At 38.6% G+C, this 21,161-nt stretch overlaps 6 protein-coding genes across 6 annotated transcripts; all 6 read left to right on the top strand.

Moving 5' to 3' along the window:
* Positions 1-456: 456 nt before the first annotated feature.
* Positions 457-2,221, top strand: GCK72_008681 (uncharacterized protein; the record flags this gene model as incomplete). The annotated part of the gene is made up of 3 exons (XM_053726975.1): positions 457-512; positions 968-1,625; positions 1,916-2,221. The coding sequence occupies 3 exons, from the start codon at positions 457-459 to the stop codon at positions 2,219-2,221; spliced, it is 1,020 nt and encodes a 339-aa protein (XP_053586552.1).
* Positions 2,222-5,166: 2,945 nt separating this feature from the next.
* On the top strand, positions 5,167-5,556 carry GCK72_008682 (uncharacterized protein; the record flags this gene model as incomplete). Its single annotated transcript, XM_003092251.2, has 3 exons — positions 5,167-5,244; positions 5,294-5,494; positions 5,539-5,556. The coding sequence occupies 3 exons, from the start codon at positions 5,167-5,169 to the stop codon at positions 5,554-5,556; spliced, it is 297 nt and encodes a 98-aa protein (XP_003092299.2).
* Positions 5,557-8,192: 2,636 nt separating this feature from the next.
* On the top strand, positions 8,193-9,514 carry GCK72_008683 (uncharacterized protein; the record flags this gene model as incomplete). Its single annotated transcript, XM_003092248.2, has 6 exons — positions 8,193-8,467; positions 8,627-8,936; positions 8,985-9,076; positions 9,125-9,239; positions 9,286-9,366; positions 9,416-9,514. The coding sequence occupies 6 exons, from the start codon at positions 8,193-8,195 to the stop codon at positions 9,512-9,514; spliced, it is 972 nt and encodes a 323-aa protein (XP_003092296.2).
* An 859-nt stretch (positions 9,515-10,373) lies between these two features.
* Positions 10,374-10,776, top strand: GCK72_008684 (uncharacterized protein; the record flags this gene model as incomplete). Its single annotated transcript, XM_003093736.2, has 3 exons — positions 10,374-10,415; positions 10,462-10,550; positions 10,596-10,776. 3 exons carry the CDS (start codon positions 10,374-10,376, stop codon positions 10,774-10,776), a joined length of 312 nt encoding a protein of 103 aa, XP_003093784.2.
* A 4,724-nt stretch (positions 10,777-15,500) lies between these two features.
* On the top strand, positions 15,501-16,773 carry GCK72_008685 (uncharacterized protein; the record flags this gene model as incomplete). Its single annotated transcript, XM_053726976.1, has 4 exons — positions 15,501-15,555; positions 16,219-16,299; positions 16,347-16,412; positions 16,631-16,773. 4 exons carry the CDS (start codon positions 15,501-15,503, stop codon positions 16,771-16,773), a joined length of 345 nt encoding a protein of 114 aa, XP_053586553.1.
* A 71-nt stretch (positions 16,774-16,844) lies between these two features.
* On the top strand, positions 16,845-20,504 carry GCK72_008686 (uncharacterized protein; the record flags this gene model as incomplete). Its single annotated transcript, XM_053726977.1, has 11 exons — positions 16,845-17,640; positions 18,250-18,318; positions 18,369-18,533; positions 18,580-18,698; positions 18,746-18,976; positions 19,024-19,178; positions 19,221-19,482; positions 19,534-19,693; positions 19,743-19,900; positions 19,947-20,255; positions 20,301-20,504. The coding sequence occupies 11 exons, from the start codon at positions 16,845-16,847 to the stop codon at positions 20,502-20,504; spliced, it is 2,628 nt and encodes an 875-aa protein (XP_053586554.1).
* Positions 20,505-21,161: the final 657 nt, after the last annotated feature.

Genomic DNA, 21,161 nt, shown 5'->3' on the forward strand with positions numbered 1-21,161 from the left:
ATTAAAGTTATCAAAATCTAAATTTTTTGACTTGGAAAACAAGAAGAAATTGAAGAAATGGGTTTTATAACGGATTCCTGTCAAACTTGAGCCATTATTATTAAGTTAATCGAATTTTTATGAATTCTCATAAGTTATTCTGTAGATCAAACAAAAGCCTGAGTCGTTATGGTAAGCTACTGTTTAACAACTCCACAAGAATATGTGGTGTAATTCAAAAAATCTCACAGACAAATTCCAATTTCAGCAAATTAATTAAAATTCTTTTTTCTCTCCGCCGTCGCATTTTTGTTTTCGTTTGTTTTTCGGAAAATGTGAATTCGTCAGACCTAAGTTGTACACGGCTACCTTTTTGTCGCTTGGAAGTATTTTTGCATTCTTTCCTTCCTGTTTACTCCATAACCATTTGGTATAAAAATCGAACAAAGGTGTTATTTTATTTCAGCTTCTGTAACAATGAACAATGTTATCAAGTACGGCTCAGTTCAAGCGAATCCCCTTTATAACTGCAGGTAGGTTGGATTAGACCACTTTGAACATACTTTTCAAGGCCCGTCCCGAATATTTTGGCGCCAAAGTTAAAATTTCGAATGTTTCATATGTTCGACTACCATTCAGAATTAGAAGAAATTCAAAAAAGAATCAGAAATGTTCACTTTGAAAAACTGAAAAAGTTTCAAAAAAAAGTTGAAAAAAATTGGTTCATTTTTTGAAACCGGGCATCCAAAAATTTTCCACAGCCCGGTCAAGCCTTCGGGTCTTCCCGGGCCTTGTCGGACTGGACCGGGTATTGACAAGTATGACTTTGAATGTTATATGGATGTGTAGATCAAAACTAGGTCTACATTTTTGTAGTAGTAGATTTCATCACAGGTTGTGAAGCTTTTCATATACGCGCCTTTATTGACGAAGAGAGCGCAGAGAAGCTAGTGCGTCTCGCTTCTTTGCACTCTCCATATCGTTCCAGCGCCCATACCCCAGAAGAATGGTCCAAAAGAGACGGTGTCTCTCGTCCAATCTTCGGAATCACCGAAGGAGTGGCTGGACTCCTCGTGGACATTGCCTATATCCCAGTGTTCTTTGTAATGATCGAAAAAGAAAACTTCAAAATGTCTTGCTACAAAATCATGACAGCCTTGGCGGTGGTTGACTTCTTATCCATAATTGTGAACTGTATGATAACAGGATGGCTTACTTACGAAGGTGCCGTTTTTTGTACCCATCCAGAAGTGATCCAGTTTTCCGGAATGACTGGAGAATCGCTTTGGTGTGTTTCAAATGTGCTTGCAGTGACGTTGATAACCAATCGATTACTCGATCTAACCAGTCCAAGAGCCATAGCCTTCTTTTTTGAGGGCAACCGTACATACCTCTTTATTCTGGTAGCTATCATCTATGGTTTATACTTTTTCTTCTGCAATACACCTACCGCTTTCACTTCTAAATTTCATACTTGGTTCTTCGATCCAATGATTTTCGAGGGAAAAGCTATGGAATACGAGAATTTTCCTATTTTTATTAACAACTTTTTGGTAGTCTTCCTCACCTGCTCTCTTTATATTCTCTTCTGCATTGTACTGAGATCAAAGCTGAAGAATACAGCTGGGTCAGAGTCAAGGAAAGCGGTAAGCTGGGATACTGTAGCTGGCTTCAAAGTGTCCGACACGGGCTGGAGCTGAAAAATATACCAAAATGTAGATCTCGGCAAGTTCTATGTCTGTTACATACCACGGGTCGAATAGCCATTCGTTATTGTGCCCGTTTTTGGCGTTTTTTCCCGGTCCGCGGCACATTAAATAGGACACCGACACAGATCTCGACGAGATCTACATTTTGATATATTTTTCAGCTCACAAAATCACCGTTCGAAGCTAGTCGGCACGTGTTGATAAGTATGCTAATATTTGTTTTACAGAGCATTAATGTATTTTTGCAATCCGTCATGATTTGTGCTGTCAATCTCAATGTTTCTATCATCTACGTCACCATGAACTATATTGAGGTCCCCCCTTGGCTTATCATTATTGGGCAGTTGAGCTGGCAACTTGGGCATGCTGCCCCGGTTGTTATATACTTAAAGTTTAATAAGACGATCAGGAGTGGAGTTTTGAGGAAACTTGGGATAAGGGTATGTTATGTGGAGTCCAAAAGTATCTCCAAAACTTTGAGAGCTCTGAAAAAAGGTGTCAATTATAAGAATGTAGCTCAACGCGTTCTTTAGAACAACACACAACAGTGCGAGGTATCAGGTCGCGGAAACGCGCTCCATCGCACAACTGTTGACATGGTGCCAAATTCAAATTATCACGTTGAATCCAGGACAACCTCTGCAGACGCGCTCTATTGGCAAGCATGGTACATTATTTACGTCGAAAGTTCACCGTGACGCAAATAATGCAGACTTGCAACGGGCCGGGCCGGGCCGGGCCGGAATGAAAATTTCTAGGGCCCGGCCCGGCCCGGCCCGGTCGGCCCGGAAGTTCAGTACTGAAAAAAAATCTTTTTTTTTTTCGAAAATTTCCCGATTTTTTTTTTGAAAACTATTTCTTAAAAACAATTTTTGTAGGTTTCGAAGGTTTTTGAAAAATATACTTGAGGAAAAATATGAAAAATTTTCAGAAAATAAATTTTTGGAGACAAAAAATTGTAGTGAAAAAAGTTCAAAAATTCAAATCCGGGCCGACCGGGCCGGCCCGGAATTTTGCAAGTCTGAAATAATATACCATGCTTGCCAATAGAGCGCGTCTGCATTGGTTGTCCTTGACTGATTATATTAGCACGACACGCGTCTTACAACCTCGCTCTACCGAAAACCCTTTGAGAAATTTCTCGTTTTTTTCCGAATCTCTCAATTTCTCACGCAATTTTCTTCAGTTTCGGTAGAGCGTGGTTGTAAAACGCGTGTCGTGCTAATACATTTATTTGCCGCATTTTTCAATATAAACCGCGACGCGCACGCAACGCGACTCAAAAAAATAAAATATTTTCTTTGCGGACCTTACGCTTCTCACCCCTGTGAACACATACTAGCGCAACACGGGTATCACATCTGCGCTCTACCGAAACCCTCTTGAGAAATGTCTTTTTTTCACTGCGTCTCTCCATTTCTCACGCGACTTTTCTCAGTTTCGGTAGAGCGCGCTTGTAAAAAAGTGTGCCGCCTTAATAACAATGTATGATTTCAGAGAGATAAAAAAGTTAGTGTCTACCGGAAAAGTACACTGACAAAGTCAACTATCAGCACTGGACATATAATTGCTGCTTGAGAAATGTCAATTATTTTGTATTCTCGTTTTCTCAAGAAAATAAACATGAAATAAATAAAATTGCCGTATTTTCATTGTTTATTTTTATGCTCCGTCAGTAGCCATGTATCGAAAAACGTTCTGGCGAATTTCGATCAAATTCAATTATGCAAAAGTCACACGAATGAATTGCAAACATTTTTATTTGGCTACTTTGTGTTTTTGTCTGGTTTTTAGAAAAAACAATCAGGATTTGTGTTTTGCGCCAAAAACCATCATCGCTGGTGGGAAAAACATGGCTCACAATCAGAACCAGAATAATCGGCCTTCACCACGAATTTTTGTAATTTTATCGGGAGCGTCAAAATTTAAAATCAAAATTTGAGTTCTCAGGGAATTTTCCGCAATCGGTATAACCGTATCGGAATAGATTTCCAAGTCATCATAGTTTTGAATCAATATCTGTTGAGGCTGGTTTGAGTGTTCAATAGATCCATTGTAAAAAATATATTTTTTGGTTGTAAATTTCTCAGTATAGACTTCAAATAGCTGTCCAAACCGGGATTTCTTGAAAAAATAAGTTTGTCAAAAGGTTCAAATGTGGATCGAATTTCTCCAATCTCATACATTGATGGGTTTTCTTGAAAATGAAGAATTGTATATCTTGAAAACCCAAAGATTGTCTTGAAATGAGTATACCAGTTTTTGATGCAAAGCCCTTCCATACTCCATTCTGTTATTCGTGAAGTATATGTTACCAAATCGACTTTGTCCAGTAATGACAACGAAATATTTGTTTGCTCCACAGGGATGTTTTTCAGTGAAAACTTCCAAACCATTTGTTTGTTACCAACGAGCATAGTGATATTAACCGGATTACCTATCGTGACAGCTTGAGTTCTGTGTTTCAAGTTCATGGACTCCGCGGAGCATTTTGCTCTTTTCGAGAGAAAAGAGAGGGTAATGCTGAAATTACAAGTTAATGTACCGGTGCTTAAATGAGACTTTTTTAACTTACAAATCTCTATAATCCATCGATTGGATGACATGAAGAATAGCCTCACAAGGGAAGTCTTTGGAGACGCCACTTTCAAACGACCTATAAATTAGGTTATAGGTATTTTCGACCACGAGGAGTCCATTTCTGCAGTCAAAACCTGCTAAATGTCTCTGTGAGCCGAGTTATGAGCTCTTAAACTTTTCAAATGGGCAAGCTTTTTCACATGGAATTCCAAATCGGACGTATATACGCCACTGCTCAGTTGAATTTGTGTTCCCCAGCGGTTTACCTGTGTTTGTAAGTTGCAAAAAAGAGAAAATCTAGCGTATACTACTTGTCGATTTAGAATTTCATGTGAAAAAGCTTATCTATACAAAAAGTTCAAAAGCTCATAACTCGGCTCACAGAGACATTTAGCAGGTTTTGACTCCAGAAATGGAATCCCCGTGGTCGAAAATACCTATGACCAAATTTATAGCTCGTTTGAAAGTGGCGTCTCCAAAGACTTCCCTTGTCAGGAGGAAGATTGAGGAGAGAAAAGCACTGAAAAATTAATAATTACGTGAATGGAACTCGCCCTTTCTTGTGATAAGATCTACCCTAGTTACGTGTTCGTGTCGATGTGGGAATAAAAGTTTAGAAAAAATTCAGTCTCGAAATTCGAACAGCTTCAACTAACAAATAATAGCCTTCCTCTACTACTAATATTTTCGCTGCCTTTTCATAAATAAAGTGAGTTTGAATAACAGTGGCGAGCACAAAAATCTTGTATTCCCTTAATTTTTTGATTAGGGCTTCCATCCGGACAGAGGGGAAGTCGGGAACCCGCTATCCGGCCCAAAAATAATGACAGAAGTCACTATGAGCTTTTGTTTGCTTCAACTCTCCTAGATATCTTCATTTTCAGTCTATTCACCAAAAATGACAGACAATAGAGTTCCACGTGTCAAAATGCTCGAGAGACATTTCAATTCTTCGAATTGGAAAAACGGGCGAAGCGTAAGGTTGATTGCCACACTCATATAACTACAAAAATAAAAATTTTCAGATCGAATACACCGTGGCAGAATTGAAAACTCTTACGGACGATGCCACTGAAATGTTGCGACGAGGGCCATCTCTTATTGAAATCGAAGCACCAGTTACTGTTGTCGGAGATCTTCATGGACAATATGAGGATCTGATGCGAATTTTGATGATCCACGAAAAGACAAAAAAGGAAGAAGGCTCCAGACTTCACTGGAAGAAAGTTAGTTTAACATTCCATCACCTTTACAATTTCTTATGATTCAGATACATCTTCCTTGGTGATTATGTGGATCGGAAAGTATTCGCTCGAGTACATGGTTCTACTCTGGGTGTTGAGCACCTAAGAGGCAACCATGAGATGCCCAAAATAAACAAAGGAAGAAGATAGAACACGTCTATGTTGTGAATAAATTTGATGAAACATCGTTAAAATTGAAATATTTATGAAAATCTCAATTTCATAACGAAAATTCGTGGCAAATCATGGGAATTTGCAGCTGAGACTGCGAGGAGCAATGAAAAAAAGTCCAAAAATCAGGAAAAATAAACAGAATATCTAGCGAAAATCATGCTTCAAACATTCAGCACCGGAGATCACAGATAAAAGTCAGGATTTTATTGCGGGAATTTTTTTAGAGAAATAATTTAAATATTGCGATAAATGACGATTCCCCACCAATGCGCGCCTTTCTCTGCGTCTCTCTTGTTTTAGCACACAAATCTCTGCTCTCTCGCTCCTTTTTCAAACTCGAGTTTACAATTTCGAGGAAGAGCTTTATACATTAAAGAAGATGAAAACGAGTTTATTCAATGAAATTCAGTGAAGAAAAAGCGAAAGAACTACAGACAAACAAACTTCACAGCTGTTAATTTAATGAAAAACAGAAAAGCATATTTCACGTAAACTTATTTTCCTTACCGTATGCTCCGGTGACGTGTTTCTCGTGGCTTCTCAATACGTGGCATTCGGTGAAAATTCAGTTTTACCAAGAGCATGAGGAGCTTCTGTTTTTACATATTCTTGAAATTTCTGACGAGTTTTGTGGTTACCAAAAGAAAACGAATCGCAAAACGGAAAAATGACAGGTATGTATTCTGATTAAGAGACAATGTCTCGCTCAAGCCACCAGGCCATGTTACACATGCACCAAGTTGATCCGTTTCGGCTAATTTTTTTATATGTTGGTACCCTAGGAATTCTAAAAATTTTATACCATACCCTTTTAAGCTCCGCCCCCTTTGACCTACCAAAACGATCAATTAAAGTTGAAAAATGAAAATTTTTCTTTCGAAAGATAGGATCAAAATCGCTTCAGAAATAAATTGCCAGCCTCATTTTGTGCATTTTATAAGATAAACTATTTTTTCTAGCTACCCTGCATCATATAGAAAAAATCACTTTTTTGGATTTTTCGGTTGGTCGAAGTACTGCGGTCCGAAATAAATTTATGATTTTAAGATACACATTTGTGTTGGCTATCTGAAAATATAGAGAATTTTTCCAGATTTGGGTGTCTAGCCGAGTTATGATCAAAAAAGTGACAAAATTTGAGACATTTTAACGTACCCCCCTCCATGGTAAAAAATGACTGGGTGACAAAAATCAAAAATGTTTCGGATTTGAGTTATTTAAAGTTGAAATAATACTCACAAAAATTTGCAGACACTTCTGACAACATTTCAGTGAGTTACAGACACCTCCTCCATTTTTTCAACTCAAAAAGTTTGAGCTCTCGTAACTTTCCAGATTATGACTCAAAGTTTTTGAAACTTTGAGAGAATAGTAGAACATACTTCAAAAACACAAATAAATTGTTGAAAGTAGATTATAAACAAAAATTCTGGTTTTTCATGCGCCAGAATATCTTGCTCTCGTAGACCCATGAAGTTCTCAGATATGAAATGAGAACAAAGTTGAACAAAATGATAGAAACTGACTTTTAGTTATTTTTTTGTGTTTTTAAAGTATATTTCACTATTTTCCTGAAGTTTCTAAAATTTTGAGTCATAATCTGGAAAGTTACGAGAGCTCAAACTTTTTGAGTTGAAAAAATGGAGGAGGTGTCTGTAACTCACTGAAATGTTGTCAGAAGTGTCTGCAAATTTTTGTGAGTATTATTTCAACTTTAAATAACTCAAATCCGAAACATTTTTGATTTTTGTCACCCAGTCATTTTTTACCATGGAGGGGGGTACGTTAAAATGTCTCAAATTTTGTCACTTTTTTGATCATAACTCGGCTAGACACCCAAATCTGGAAAAATTCTCTATATTTTCAGATAGCCAACACAAATGTGTATCTTAAAATCATAAATTTATTTCGGACCGCAGTACTTCGACCAACCGAAAAATCCAAAAAACATGAAAAAATTGACAAATTTTTCAAAAAAGTGATTTTTTCTATATGATGCAGGGTAGCTAGAAAAAATAGTTTATCTTATAAAATGCACAAAATGAGGCTGGCAATTCATTTCTGAAAGAATTTTGATCCTATCTTTCGAAAGAAAAATTTTCATTTTTCAACTTTAATTGATCGTTTTGGTAGGTCAAAGGGGGCGGAGCTTAATAGGGTATGGTATAAAATTCTTAGAATTCCTAGGGTACCAACATATAAAAAAAATTAGCCGAAACGGATCAACTTGGTGCATGTGTAACATGGCCTGTAGGCCTATGCTCGAGCCAGTCAGAGATTGTCTCTTAAGAGCTACAGTTCTCGCAATTCCCTACAATTCACTTAAATCTTTTTGAAACGAGTTCTTTTTCAGAGGGTGGCTAAAAGTACTATTCAGCCTTTAAATCTTTTTTTTTAAATCCTGATTTTCAGCACTTTCAACATACAGAAATTACTTTTTATGTTAACTTTTTTCCAGACTATAAATCTGACGTTCGATCGCTACTTAAACGTCATCTTCGGGCGAATGTATATGCGAATCACCGGTATGTGGAAAAAACTAGAATTTGAGATCAATAATAAAACAAAATTCCAGATCCCTTACCAAGCACAAGAACTGAAAGATCTGGCATTAGATATGATAGAGAGACTGAAATCTGAACCAACTTTAGCTGTTGTAAAGGCAACGGTTGTTGTTGTGGCGGATACACACGGTCAATTCATCGACTTGGTCCGAAACTTGCATGTTGATCCAGAGAATTTCCCCGCTAGTTTTGACTGCACGCCGTTCGCAACAAATAAGTATGTTCTTGATTTCAGATAATTCGTTTCTGTGATTATAGTTGAATTTCGAGCAATGAAATGCCAAAAATCTCGAAAAACTGCTGAAATTAAATTAAATTATCAGAAACTAATAGATTTTTGTGTGGAATTCTTCCCATAATTTTGCTTTTCTTCCAGATATCTATTCCTCGGAGACTACGTTGGCAGAGGAGTGAATTCGATTCAAATCATGGTTCTCCTCTTTTCGCTCAAACTCTACTACAATAATGTCACTATGATTAGAGTGAATCATGAAACTCCAAGTGTGAATGCGAATTATGGATTTCGAGATGAACTGATTGATAAATTCGAGAAGGGACCCGAACTTTGGAATCTGTACAATGAGGTGTTTTCTTATATGCCAATTGCTGCGGTTATCAGCGAACGTATTTTGTGCATGCATGGCGGAATCTTGCCGCATTTGAGAACTCTTAAGGATATCGAAAACGTGAGTTTTGATATTTCCACAAATTCCACATTAATTTTTGATTTATAGGTCAAACGACCAATTACCGATATCTCTAATATTGTTTTAGACTTACTTTGGAGTGATCCTATGCCGGTTGGTCGTAAGGGTTACAACTCAAAGTGAGTTGATAGAAGCCTCTCTCTAAATGTATCATCAATTTCTTTCAGGTACCCCCGTTTCATCAAGAATGCAGTGCGAGGGCTTGGGATAGAGTTCAACAAGAGAGCGGTGGGATCGATCTGTGAGAATTTGGATATTGAGTTGATCATCACAGGACATCAAGTAAGTACACAGTTATGAATTGTTGTCCAATCTAGAAATTCTTCAGTCGAAGCATCAGGGGTTCGAGTGGTACTCAACCCAGCTTGTTACCATATTCTCCGCTTCGAACTATGCCGACGACACAGAGGTTTGTGCTTTTCAAATTGTTTCAATGTAGAAATCGATTTAAATTACAGAATTTCGGAACAATCTGCTACATATCAGCTGATGGGGGAGTTTCGATCATCCAAATGAGAAACCTCGAGAAGGTGAAATGCCCACAAAGTGATGAATAAACCAAAGCTGAATGATGGTGCTGGAAATGATTATAAATATGAAAATAAAGAGTGTTTTGGAATAAATTAGTTAAAGACTTTCAGACATTGTTTTTTTGTTTCTAATATTCCAGATTTTTTAGAGAACTCGAGCATTTTAGAAGAATTCATGGACATTTTATTCAATTTTGGGCTTTAAAAAAGGTACTTGTTTGACTCGAAAAGAAAAACTTTGTAATCGTTTTGATGTTTTTCTTTCTCCTTTACCCCCTCTCTTCCCCGCATTCAATTCTTATCCTGTAAAGATTGGAAAGACAAGAAATTTAGCTGAGTGGCCTTGCGCCAATGTTCATTGGATGACATGAAGAATAACTTCCGGAGGGAGGTTGAGGAGAGGGAAGGAGGACGACTTTATTGTCAGACGAGAATGAAACAGAAGGTCTACGGACTGTTCAGAAGACGGGCGATAGTCGTTGAAAATGAAGAGGGCCAACCTACGTCCCGGACTCGGACTCACAAAATGAGATCTTATCTAATAGTAAGATCCACAAGTGGTGCTAGTGCATCCAACACACAAATGACGTCGGTTATGAAGGCCTCTACTGTTGATCTTATTTTCCCACGGGCATCTTGTGCAACAGGCATACTACTCCTCTCACATCGATCTTAAAGGCGCATTCAATTTCTTGTGCGGTCTGGTCTCGCAACGAAAACGCGGGGTCGCAGATTATCCGCCTGTTTCGTCAGAGTCATCTAGTTTCATTATCCCCCAGACTGTCTACTGGTATGACGGTCACTCTTCTTCTCCTGATTTTTTGTGAATCCTAACCCCCCACCCCCCCCCCCCCTTTCCTTGTCCCTACTTCTTATTATGAGCAAAATGGCTAAGGTCTCCAAAGTTATCCTCAAAACTGCACCAAAGGTAAGTAGCATAACAATTACTAATTTACAAGTCTCTCACAATTCAGGAAACTTTCGGGAAGTTCCACTCCCATTTCAAGTGCTACTTTCATCGTTCCTGCGATTTCACAGGATGGAAAATTGAAAGAGTTCCTTTGTAAGTTAATAAAAAGCTATTCATGATTTAAATTTTGAGTTTTAGATGCGAAAAATTAGAATGTCGCTGCAACGACGACACTTGCGAAAATTTCGCTGCCAAAATCGAATGCAACGCAAGCTGCAGCGAGTTTTGTGAAAAACAAAGAATTCGTCAGAAGGTGTGCGCGAATATTGAAGTGAAACCCGGACTATTCGCAAAGGAAAATATCTATGAAGGCGATTAAGTTTGCATTTATGCCGGGCCAATCATCCCAAAAAAAGGACACGAGAAAAGAGTTCTGAAGTATAAGAAGAAAAACATTACTGATTTCTATGCGTATAAAGTTGAAGACTTGTTCGTTGACCCAACGGAGAGCGGCAATCTGACAAGATTTGCCAATCACTCATGCTCTCCTAACATGGTGGCAGAAAGATGGCAAATCGATAGAAGATTCAAAGGACAATCGTCTTCATTGCGAAACGTCTCATTCGTGAAGGAGATGAGCTAACTGTTCACTATGGCGAGAAGCTGTAAGAACATCTTCAAAAGTTTTCGTATGACATTTTCAAATTTCAGAGAAGTTTCTCAAGTGCGATGTGGAGAGACCAACTGCTCCGGATGGATTGGGCAGAAAAAAGAAGAACCGGCTGATCCTGAGAAACCACGAGCAAGAAGAGCACCAAAAAGGCGTGGTCCGGGCACCAACACTTACTGCGGAGCAAGAAGCATATGAGTTTTGTATGATTTTTGTCTAACTTATGATTTTTTGTAAAATATTTGGATAATAAACTATAAAATATCACCAAAATTTTCAATCAAGAACATATTTCACAAAACACACCAAAAAAAACTGTCTCAACCTTATGTTAGACACGTGAATGTCTGTCAAAACTTGTAAATTGTGACAGACCATGTTGTCGAGGTGACATTAAGAGCTGCTGGCTCTCATACTATCAAAAACTTTTATAAATTTTCAGAACTTCATTCTTCCATAAATACAGTAGTCCTCATTGGCACAATGACCAGTACCAAGTATTCGTCCGTTCCATCGAATCCAGAGAGTCGCAGAATCATCATTGCGTCGTCTCTCGAAGGAATACTGATACGAATCACGATTGTGTGGGGGTTCGTAAAAGTTGATTCGTAAATCTACACAGAATCCCGTAAATCTACACCTCAAACTTACATTATTGAATCCCTGAACATGGCCATAAAATCTTCCATTGTTCTGTGTTTACAAGTTTGCAACAGACATTTTGTTCCAACCGCCCTCCCTTCTTCTATAAGTTTCCGTGCAACAATCGATGCGCCATCCAAACATTCCAACAGGAACAGAGGTATGTTTTTCTGGAAAACGCAGGAATCTTTAAGTCGGGGTCACTGGGTTTTACACTGTCAAACTCACTGAAGGAGAAGAAATTTCGTGAGAAAACACATGTTCTTAAGTGTGCTCCCTTCATTATCCGACAGCCGGCTTCCTCACGAAATCCCATTGAAATCTCTTCCCGGACACTTGTTTTTAATGGCTCGCCGGCAGTCCCTTGCACACTCGTTCCCTCTCTTTTTCTGCTCGACGGAGCCCACGACAACACTATTCCCAATGTTTAGTCCACCTTGAGCGGCCGGTTGCTGTTCTACCCACTCGTTTTATTTGATTTTTTAATGAATTCTAATGTTTCGAGCCGAGTTTTGACAAGGTAAACCTAATTTTTTTCAGAGTTTTCAAAACCATCAATACGTAGTTAAACCTACAAACTTAGAACCAGCTGTCGCACCTTCGGCGCGCTTTCTTGTCACTTTGTGATTCGAAATCTTCCCGATCCATGTATCTGTGTCGTTACAATATCCGCATTTTTGATTTATTTCTGAATACAGTCTCCACTTTAACTCGAGTACCGTAGCTTCAAGAAAAGATGCCAGAGGCGCGACAGCCTAAATTGCAAATATTTCCAGACTTGCAACGGGCCGGGCCGATTTGAGAATTTTCACCGGCCCGGGTCAGAGTACAAAAATTTGAATTTTTTGAAAACTTTTTCGATTTTTTGACTAGGTTTTTACATTTCGATAAAATACAAGTTTACATACAACGATTTTTGACTGTTTATGATTGAAATTTTAAAAAATTGCGAAAAATCATACTTGCAAAATATCGGCCCGGTCGGCCGGAGTCAAAAAATGAGCACAATTTTTTCAAAAATTTTTTCGAAATTTTTTGAAATTTTCATCAAAAATAGTCAAAAATCCTATGTACACTTGAGTTTTATCGATATGTAAAAACATTGAAAAATCGACTTTTTTGCGAAAAAATCTAAAAAGTTTCTAAAAAATTCAAATTTTCAAATTTTTGTACTGTGACCCGGGCCGACCGGGCCGGGCCGGTGAAAATTCTCAAATCGGCCCGGCCCGGCCCGTTGCAAGTATGCGAAAAATGTTGTGTAAAAATCATGCACATTTTTAGGGCCGACCGGGCCGATATTTTGCAAGTCTCAATATTTCTATTTTCAGATTGCCTACCGGAATGGCGATCCCCCTCTTCTATTGATTTTTTGTGAATCCTAATCTCTGGAAAGTGAAATAATGATAAAAAGTGAGTTGAATTCCATGGGGGACTTTTCTAATCGTTACTGAAATTACAGAAGTCATTCTGTTGAAACTCAACGACAAAGTTGCTGAATATGGAGTGACAAGTATGGGTGAAGAAAGTTTCGAATATGTTTATAAGGATTCCAAGATGGAGATGGGTTCGAAAATGTAAGCTTATTTTATTCTAATACAAAGTTTTTGTTTCCCCTCAAAATTTCCAGATTTGTGGAAGACTCTCAGAGAACAGCCATCAAAAATGAATGGAAGTTTGATTATGTGATAGTATTTCTTGCCTAATAAATGTTTTGAAAGTAAAAATGTTTTTTGTTATGTCATGAAAAAAAAAACTTTGATGGAAGCCAAGTATCTATAGAAAAAAAGTAACAGCCATTTAATATTTTATACCGGGAGCCCCTAATCATAAGAATAAAGACTTCAAAAATAAATCACAGTTACGGTTTGGTTAAAAATTTCAACATTTGAAAGAAAATTGTTTCTGTCAAACGTCCATAATAATTATTTTTACGTATTTGACCTTTGACTTTCAAAACAAGTTTCACTACCTTTTGTAACAAAGGTCGGCCTCTTATTAACCTTTCAAAAGAATCTATAAGCTTCACATTTCACTTGAATATTCATTATTTTTGTTCTGCGAAAACTCGTTGAAACATCACTGACGTTTACCGTTAAAGAAGCAGTAAAAAAGACGCGCATGTATCTACACACGAGGGGGCATTTTTTTTGAAGGGGCATTTTAGGGGACATTGCGGTGGACTGGAAGACTCCCACCTTGAATACAAAACACATTTGCACTCGGTGGGAATCGATCCAAGAACCTTTCGATTCAAATCCATCCACGCTAACCACTTCTCCAAGCGGCCACATTTAGAAAGAATATTTTTGCTCAACATAACTTCACGTCAATTTTGTTTTTAACACTCAAACTTGAATAGCGCATTTTTGTGTATTTCACGCGATGAAAACGAGAGTTGCTCTTGTTTTGCTTTTTCTATTGTCGAATTAAGAAATAGACACTTGCCTGTTGCGAACTCGGAATATCAAGTTAATCACTACTTCCAGGGCGCTGAGCATAAGGGCGGGGCGAGAGCAAGCTCCTGGGTGTCCTGTTTTAAGGTAATCACTGCTTCCAGGGCGCTGAGCTTATGGGCGGGGCGAGAGCAAGCTCCTGGGTGTCCTGTTTTAAGGTAATCACTACTTCCAGGGCGCTGAGCATAGGGGCGGGGCGAGAGCAAGCTCCTGGGTGTCCTGTTTTAAGGTAATCACTACTTCCAGGGCGCTGAGCATAGGGGCGGGGCGAGAGCAAGCTCCTGGGTGTCCTGTTTTAAGGTAATCACTACTTCCAGGGCGCTGAGCATAAGGGCGGGGCGAGAGCAAGCTCCTGGGTGTCCTGTTTTAAGGTAATCACTGCTTCCAGGGCGCTGAGCTTATGGGCGGGGCGAGAGCAAGCTCCTGGGTGTCCTGTTTTAAGGTAATCACTACTTCCAGGGCGCTGAGCATAGGGGCGGGGCGAGAGCAAGCTCCTGGGTGTCCTGTTTTAAGGTAATCACTACTTCCAGGGCGCTGAGCATAGGGGCGGGGCGAGAGCAAGCTCCTGGGTGTCCTGTTTTAAGGTAATCACTACTTCCAGGGCGCTGAGCATAGGGGCGGGGCGAGAGCAAGCTCCTGGGTGTCCTGTTTTAAGGTAATCACTACTTCCAGGGCGCTGAGCATAGGGGCGGGGGCTCTCTGTACCCAAAGAGGCTAAGCCTTAGAATTGAGAAAGAGCCTAAGCCTAAGAATTGCGAAGAGTTCTTCCAAGGTTATTTTTTGCTTTCAGGTGGGTATCCTTATGGACCTACTAACAAAGAAAGCATGTACTGTTTAATACATTTTTTGCGATTTAATTCTATTCACGAGAAGCTTGATACAATTGCAATCGTGAATAGAAAAATTTTCTTAGCGAGTAAGTCCATTAGGAACATTCAAGGCTTCAAGAAATTAAACAAGTTTATTCATGATACATTTATGCGGATATGATGAACCGTATCAATTTTGGATGCTTATAAAATTGATGAGGGCTACAACATACAGTGTCGAGCAGTAAAGAGTAACTGTTTATTCTCCTCTTCAAACAAGCTAATAAATTTATTCGTCTTCTAAAGAGCTACTCAAGAGCTATCAATTCGGTGATTTCCCTTTCGAAAAAGTACTAAAGAAATAAAGAAATGAAAAATGTCATATTTGTTCATAATTCAACAAAAGAAAAATGACATTAGCCAAAAAGACGTGAGGTTCGCCGCGTGAAAAATAACATCCACGGAAAATCAGTCTAAAAATTCGATGCCCCCTCGTGTGTAGATACAAGTAGATGTAAAAAAGACTCTGATGCGTATAAAAGAAGTGATCCTGTTGATGGTCGGAGTAACCACGGCTAGTATAGGTATGTTTTAGAAAAAAGTAAATGACTAGCTTTTAATGAAGGATCAATTTTAAAACCTGGACCACCTGCTGTCTCAACGGCCGTCATCGACCAGTACAAAGAGTTCAAGAGAAATTCTTCGAGTGAGTTATTAAAGGCGTATTGTGGTCTGTTGTGACGTTTTCATATCATAATGTATGAGTTTCCGCGAGTTCATTTTCATAGTTCAAGAATTTTTAAATTCGGTCCACTCCCGCTGAGAACGAGCGCCGGAAAGTTTGGTCATTGAGAAGGCCGAAGAAAATTGGTGGCCGTGGCCTAGAAATTCGACTTCGAAAAAGTTGATTTTTTCAATGTTGACGGTATTTTTGTTTATTTTTGCTGTATTTCTTCAATAAATTCGATAGAATACGTCAAATATTGATAGAAAAACACCAAAAACTATCGAAAATAACAGCAGAAATAGCAGAATACTGAAAAAACCAACGGAAAGTTTGGTCAGCAAGAATTTTCTAGAAATTTCACTTCGTTAAAGTAGTTTTTTCAGCATTCTGCTATTTCTGGCGTTACTTTCGATAGTTTTTGGTGTTTTTCTATCAATATTCGATGAAAACATCACAACAGACCACAATACGCCTTTAAATGGAACACATTTTCAATCGACAATTTTTTCATCATTTTCAGGTACTCATGATCAAGTACCCAGCCATCCACCACTTCTGATTTCTGACAATCACAAGTCCAGATTCAAAAGATCTTCTGGAGGTAAGTTTATAATCTCTCCGAACTTCTAAAGGATTGTATTCTTGCAGACACCAACTCCTTTGATCCAGCCGACTTTGGAAATATCTCGTCCCGAAGAAAGAGATCATCCAATGGTGAGTATTCAATAAGTTCTAGTTATTAGCACGGCGCGCTTGTAACAACCGTGCTCTACCGGAATTGAAGTAGTTTGTGTGCGAAATTAGGAGACTCAGAGAGAAAGAGAGATTTTTCAAGAGGGTTTCGATAGGGCGCAGTTGTAAGAACCGTGCCGAGCAAACACTAAAACGAATTCTTCCTATCAAAACCTCCCTTCCAATATCTCTTTTTCCAGATACTGCCTTCTCCACTCTCCAATCACATATCTCCGCTCTCGCTCGTGTTGTGACTGGAATCTCTCTGTATAACGGACTCGTCGATAATTCTATTTCTTCTGATCAAGCCATCACTGAACTCATGAATCTCGGATTAGTCTGAAAGATTTGGAGACGTTTGACAAGAAGAAAGTCGATGATTTTGCAAAGAAGTTGAAGGAAACTAGCTCGAAAATGGCATCGGAATCAGCTGTGACTGAAAAAAATCTTGTTGATTTTCACACGATGAAAAATATGTGGAATGATGCTGGTGATTTGACAAAGATTCCAGATGTACTCAAATTCAAAAGTTTGAACTCTTTGACAAGTCTGGATTTGAGTGTCTTGGAAGATTTCAAGGAGGGAAAGGACGCGTCAAGTTCGTTGGAGTCACTCAAAACAGCATCCAAGAATTCTGTGGAAAAAATGAACAAAGACAATGTTCTTAACATTTTGAAAGAGATGTCGCCGTTTCATAAGTTTGCTCAGTTGATGGAGTATTACGACAATGCAAAAGTTAATGCAATCCAAAACACAGATGTTTCAATCACTGCTCTTTTGAAACAAGACTTGCTGGAGCTTCAAAGTTTGGTTGGTGGAACAGGGTCTGTCATCTCTACATTGAGTGAAATCGTGTCTTCTCGTTCGGGTAGCAACGATATCAATCGGCAACACACAGCTGGTCTCGTCAATGGATACCTTGATCTTAAGGAAATTATAAAAGATTCTGAAGAGGCCTGGCTACAGAAAGCTATGAAACAGTTCAATGGAAAAGGAGGATTGTCGGTGTTCAATGGATTGGCAGAAACGATGAACTTACTGCATGAGAAATGGAAGGTAGCAAAACAGGAAAACACTAAAAGATCTTTACAATATGGCAAGAAGTTAGAAACCAACTTGCAAACACTCAATTATGACAAGGACTCTATCGACACATTGATCACCACATTCCAAGGATGCCCATTTGGGGCAGTTAACGATGGATACACAAGTAATGTTGTAAATTTGAGCAAAAACATGAAAAGGTTAGAGAAAAAACTTGAAACGATCCATTCAATCTCTCGGTTGACACAAGCGAGTTCTGATGACGCACAAAAAGTTCTCGGTCACTTGAAAACACACCTGCAAATCTTGAACGGAGGAGAAAAAGTTGGAAAGATAACGGGTGAACTTATGGGCAAATCAGATTTTTATGAAAAGTTAAGTCAGCCTACCAATAAACTAAGTCAGACTTCTCGGCTACTTCCCGCAACAGTTACGCAGCATTCACAGCTTTTGCAACAGTTACGCGACAAGATTGCAACAGTTCCACAGCAATTAGGAAAAATCAGAACATATGCAACAGTTACACAGCTTTCACAAAAACTTTTCTAGTGAATCCCGAATGCAACTGTTGTGCAACAGTTCTGCAGTCCCGAATGCAACTGTTGTGCAACAGTTCTGCAGCAGGCCGGCATCAACTGCACATGGTTCCTAGCGAGATAGTCTTTTTAACTGCGTTTTAATTGGTCGAAACTTTGATTTTATTCTGTTTTCTTTTATTACAAAGTTTCCAAATTTCAGAAGTTATTTGTCGTAAAGTCTATTTATGAAATTTCAGAAATGGACAAAGAATGTTGGAAGAGAAGAATTTTTCGTGAGCATGGCTATGTATCCAAAAGAACAATTCGTGAGTTATCAATCTGTTTCAATGAGATAATGTAGAGTTACCTATTGCAGATCAAAACTGGAGAATCAAAAGAAAGAGAGTTGCGACTGTTCAAGATGATAACGATGATATTGATGCAAGAGAAAATGAAGAAGACCTCGGTACAGAGGTTGACGACGAGCCAATCTACGATTACTTCATGGAACAACAAGATGTTTCAATTAAGGAGAAATTTGGTTTGTCAGAATATCATAATTATGAAGATCGAAGACAATTTTTTAGACCGGGAAGATGCGCTGAACATTGTGTCTTCCGTTTTCGTGTACAACAACATCTTTGTCCCGCTCGGTCATGATATTTTCAGCGTTTCCAGATTGCTGAAAGAGTTTCCATCGATTACGGTTAGTTATCTGCCGGAAAGGGTTATTTCAATTGAAATAGTTTTCAGTTAACAGATGTGATGAAAAAAGTGGATAAATGGTCGGAGCATGAGAATAGAAGTTACACTAAGTGCAGTTCATGTGGTCATTTGCTCTCACAACAGAACAATTGTAGAAACGAAGAGTGTCTTCGTGTTGGGAAGTCACAGACGAATTTAGCGGGAGGAACAAGAATTTTGACATTTTCACTCAAGAACCAATTGAAAGAGATCTTGGAGTCTGGTGATTTTGGATTTGAGGTTATTATAGAAATTCATGGTATTGCATGGCGGCATATTACTTTCAGAACCGAGAGTTTCATTCATCTTCACTATGGAAAAAGCTTTCTACAACCCCGAAGTATTTGTCAAGGCTTCGTCAAGCCCAGGATAATCATCCCAATGTTACCACCATGTTTCTAACAATTAATATGGATGGTTTTCGTAAACGAGGATTGGCCCGGTGAGTTGCACTACCAAAAAAAATAATTAAATGGAACTTCAGTGGTGAATATTGGCCTCTTTATGTAGCTGCCAACGATTTGAACAGAAGCGAGTGGGGATATGCGGAATACAGGCCGGAAGTCGTGATGCTCTCTTCTATGATTCACAGTGGGAAAACAATTGAAAGTGATGACTTCTGCTCTGCATTCGAGCGTCTCAGGCTAGAAGTGGAAGAAACACAAAAGTATCCATTTGATGTAGTTATCAAAGGGATTCAGTATAAGATTCGTTTGGAAATCTATCAGACCGTTTTAGACATGGATGTAAGAAATGAAATTAACGTTTATTCTCCATCCATTCATTCTTTTTTGTAGGCATCGAAAAAGATTCATGGAGTTCCGGTCTGGCAATCGTATGGTTCCTGCTCGAGATGGGACGCTGTCGGTACACGGATTAAAACAAAGAAAGGATCTAAAGTTGCCTGGTTGTTAGAACAGAACACCAAGGAGTACGATAATTCTTATTTTCCAAAAAGTTAGTAGTTTTTATCCAAAACTTTAAAATAATACACGTTTTGGTTCAGAATTAAAGCAATCTTGTCTTCCTGCTCCATGGACAGAAGGATATGATTGCCTACACCTCATTAACGAAGGCACGTCGAGAGATGTAATGAGAAACCTTCTAGCAGGCGGAAGCAAATATAATGTGAAAATTCATAGTACAGTCAATGCGGAATGGGCGGTAAGTTTTGATTTCCGGTCTTCCAAGATGAATGGACCTAGTTCAGAAATCACTGAACAGTGCGAAAAGTCCGAAAGGAATGAGCAGTACCATGCTCATGGATCCAATTCAACTTTCAACAAGGACTGGAGTCGAAGTGCAGAACCTGTTCAATGTTTCTGTTCCAGCACTCATCGTGTTGCACGATGAAGGAGAACAGTGGTTATTCTTTCTTTATCTTCAATGGTTGATAACTCGTTTGATTGTGGATCCCCGATTATCAGCTTCTCAATGTCGAATCATCAAAGAAGTAGCTCCCGTAGTGAAAAAAATGATGTCTTCTCATTATCCACAATTTGGGACTATGAAACAACATGTAAGACAACGTATCCGTCTCTCTATCATGATGGTTTCTTTTCAGTTTGTATTGGACCACATGGTGGAAAGTTTGGAAAAAGACGGAAGTCCTCTTCTCTCAAGCGCTGCTTCATTCGAAAGAATAAATCAAGTACTTGGACGGGGATCGTCGGTTTATACCACAAGAACAGTCGTCAACATGGCAAACAGATTCATTGCTTTACAAAGAGCTGTATCGCAATGTTGTTTGGCAATAAAAAAAAATTGATTGTCCTATTCAATTTCCGAGATCGATGAAAGCTGTTGATGATGATGACTCACCACATTCTGCTAAAATAGACAATGAACAGTTTGGACGAGATGAGCGAGTGTTTTTGGAGGACAATAATTTGATAAATGAGACTTTTCTGTAGGTGAAAACATTTTAAGAGCTTTAAAAGAAAGATCGTTCTTTCCAGATTGACTGTTAGCCGGAAATCTCATATATACTCAACCCGAAGGTACTGCGAAAAATCTTTTCAACAAAGCTGTTTTGTATACTACAAAGATGAAGGACGAAATACATGTTTCGGATCAATTGAACGTTTGATAACTGTCCATGGAAAAGAAATGTCTCTTATTCAAAAGTTCAAAACAACATCCGCGTTTTCACATCTTACAAAGTTCACGAATACTTCCTGTGAATTAAACAGCTTGTATCGAAATTGTGAGCCATTTAATGACTACTTTCGAGAAATTGTAGGATTCGCTTATGAATTAGTGGACGTTGACCAATTCATAGGCTTCTGTGTCATCCTCGAGTTTAAGTCCAGGTCATTTGTATCAAGGTGTTAAATGAAGATGTTTTCTAATTTTGCTTGATTATTATTCTTAATCCAATTCGTCTCTTCAATATTATTTTACATTCAAATACGCTACCACATGT

This window comes from Caenorhabditis remanei, chromosome III (assembly GCF_010183535.1).
Source record: "Caenorhabditis remanei strain PX506 chromosome III, whole genome shotgun sequence".
NCBI lineage: Eukaryota > Metazoa > Nematoda > Chromadorea > Rhabditida > Rhabditidae > Caenorhabditis > Caenorhabditis remanei.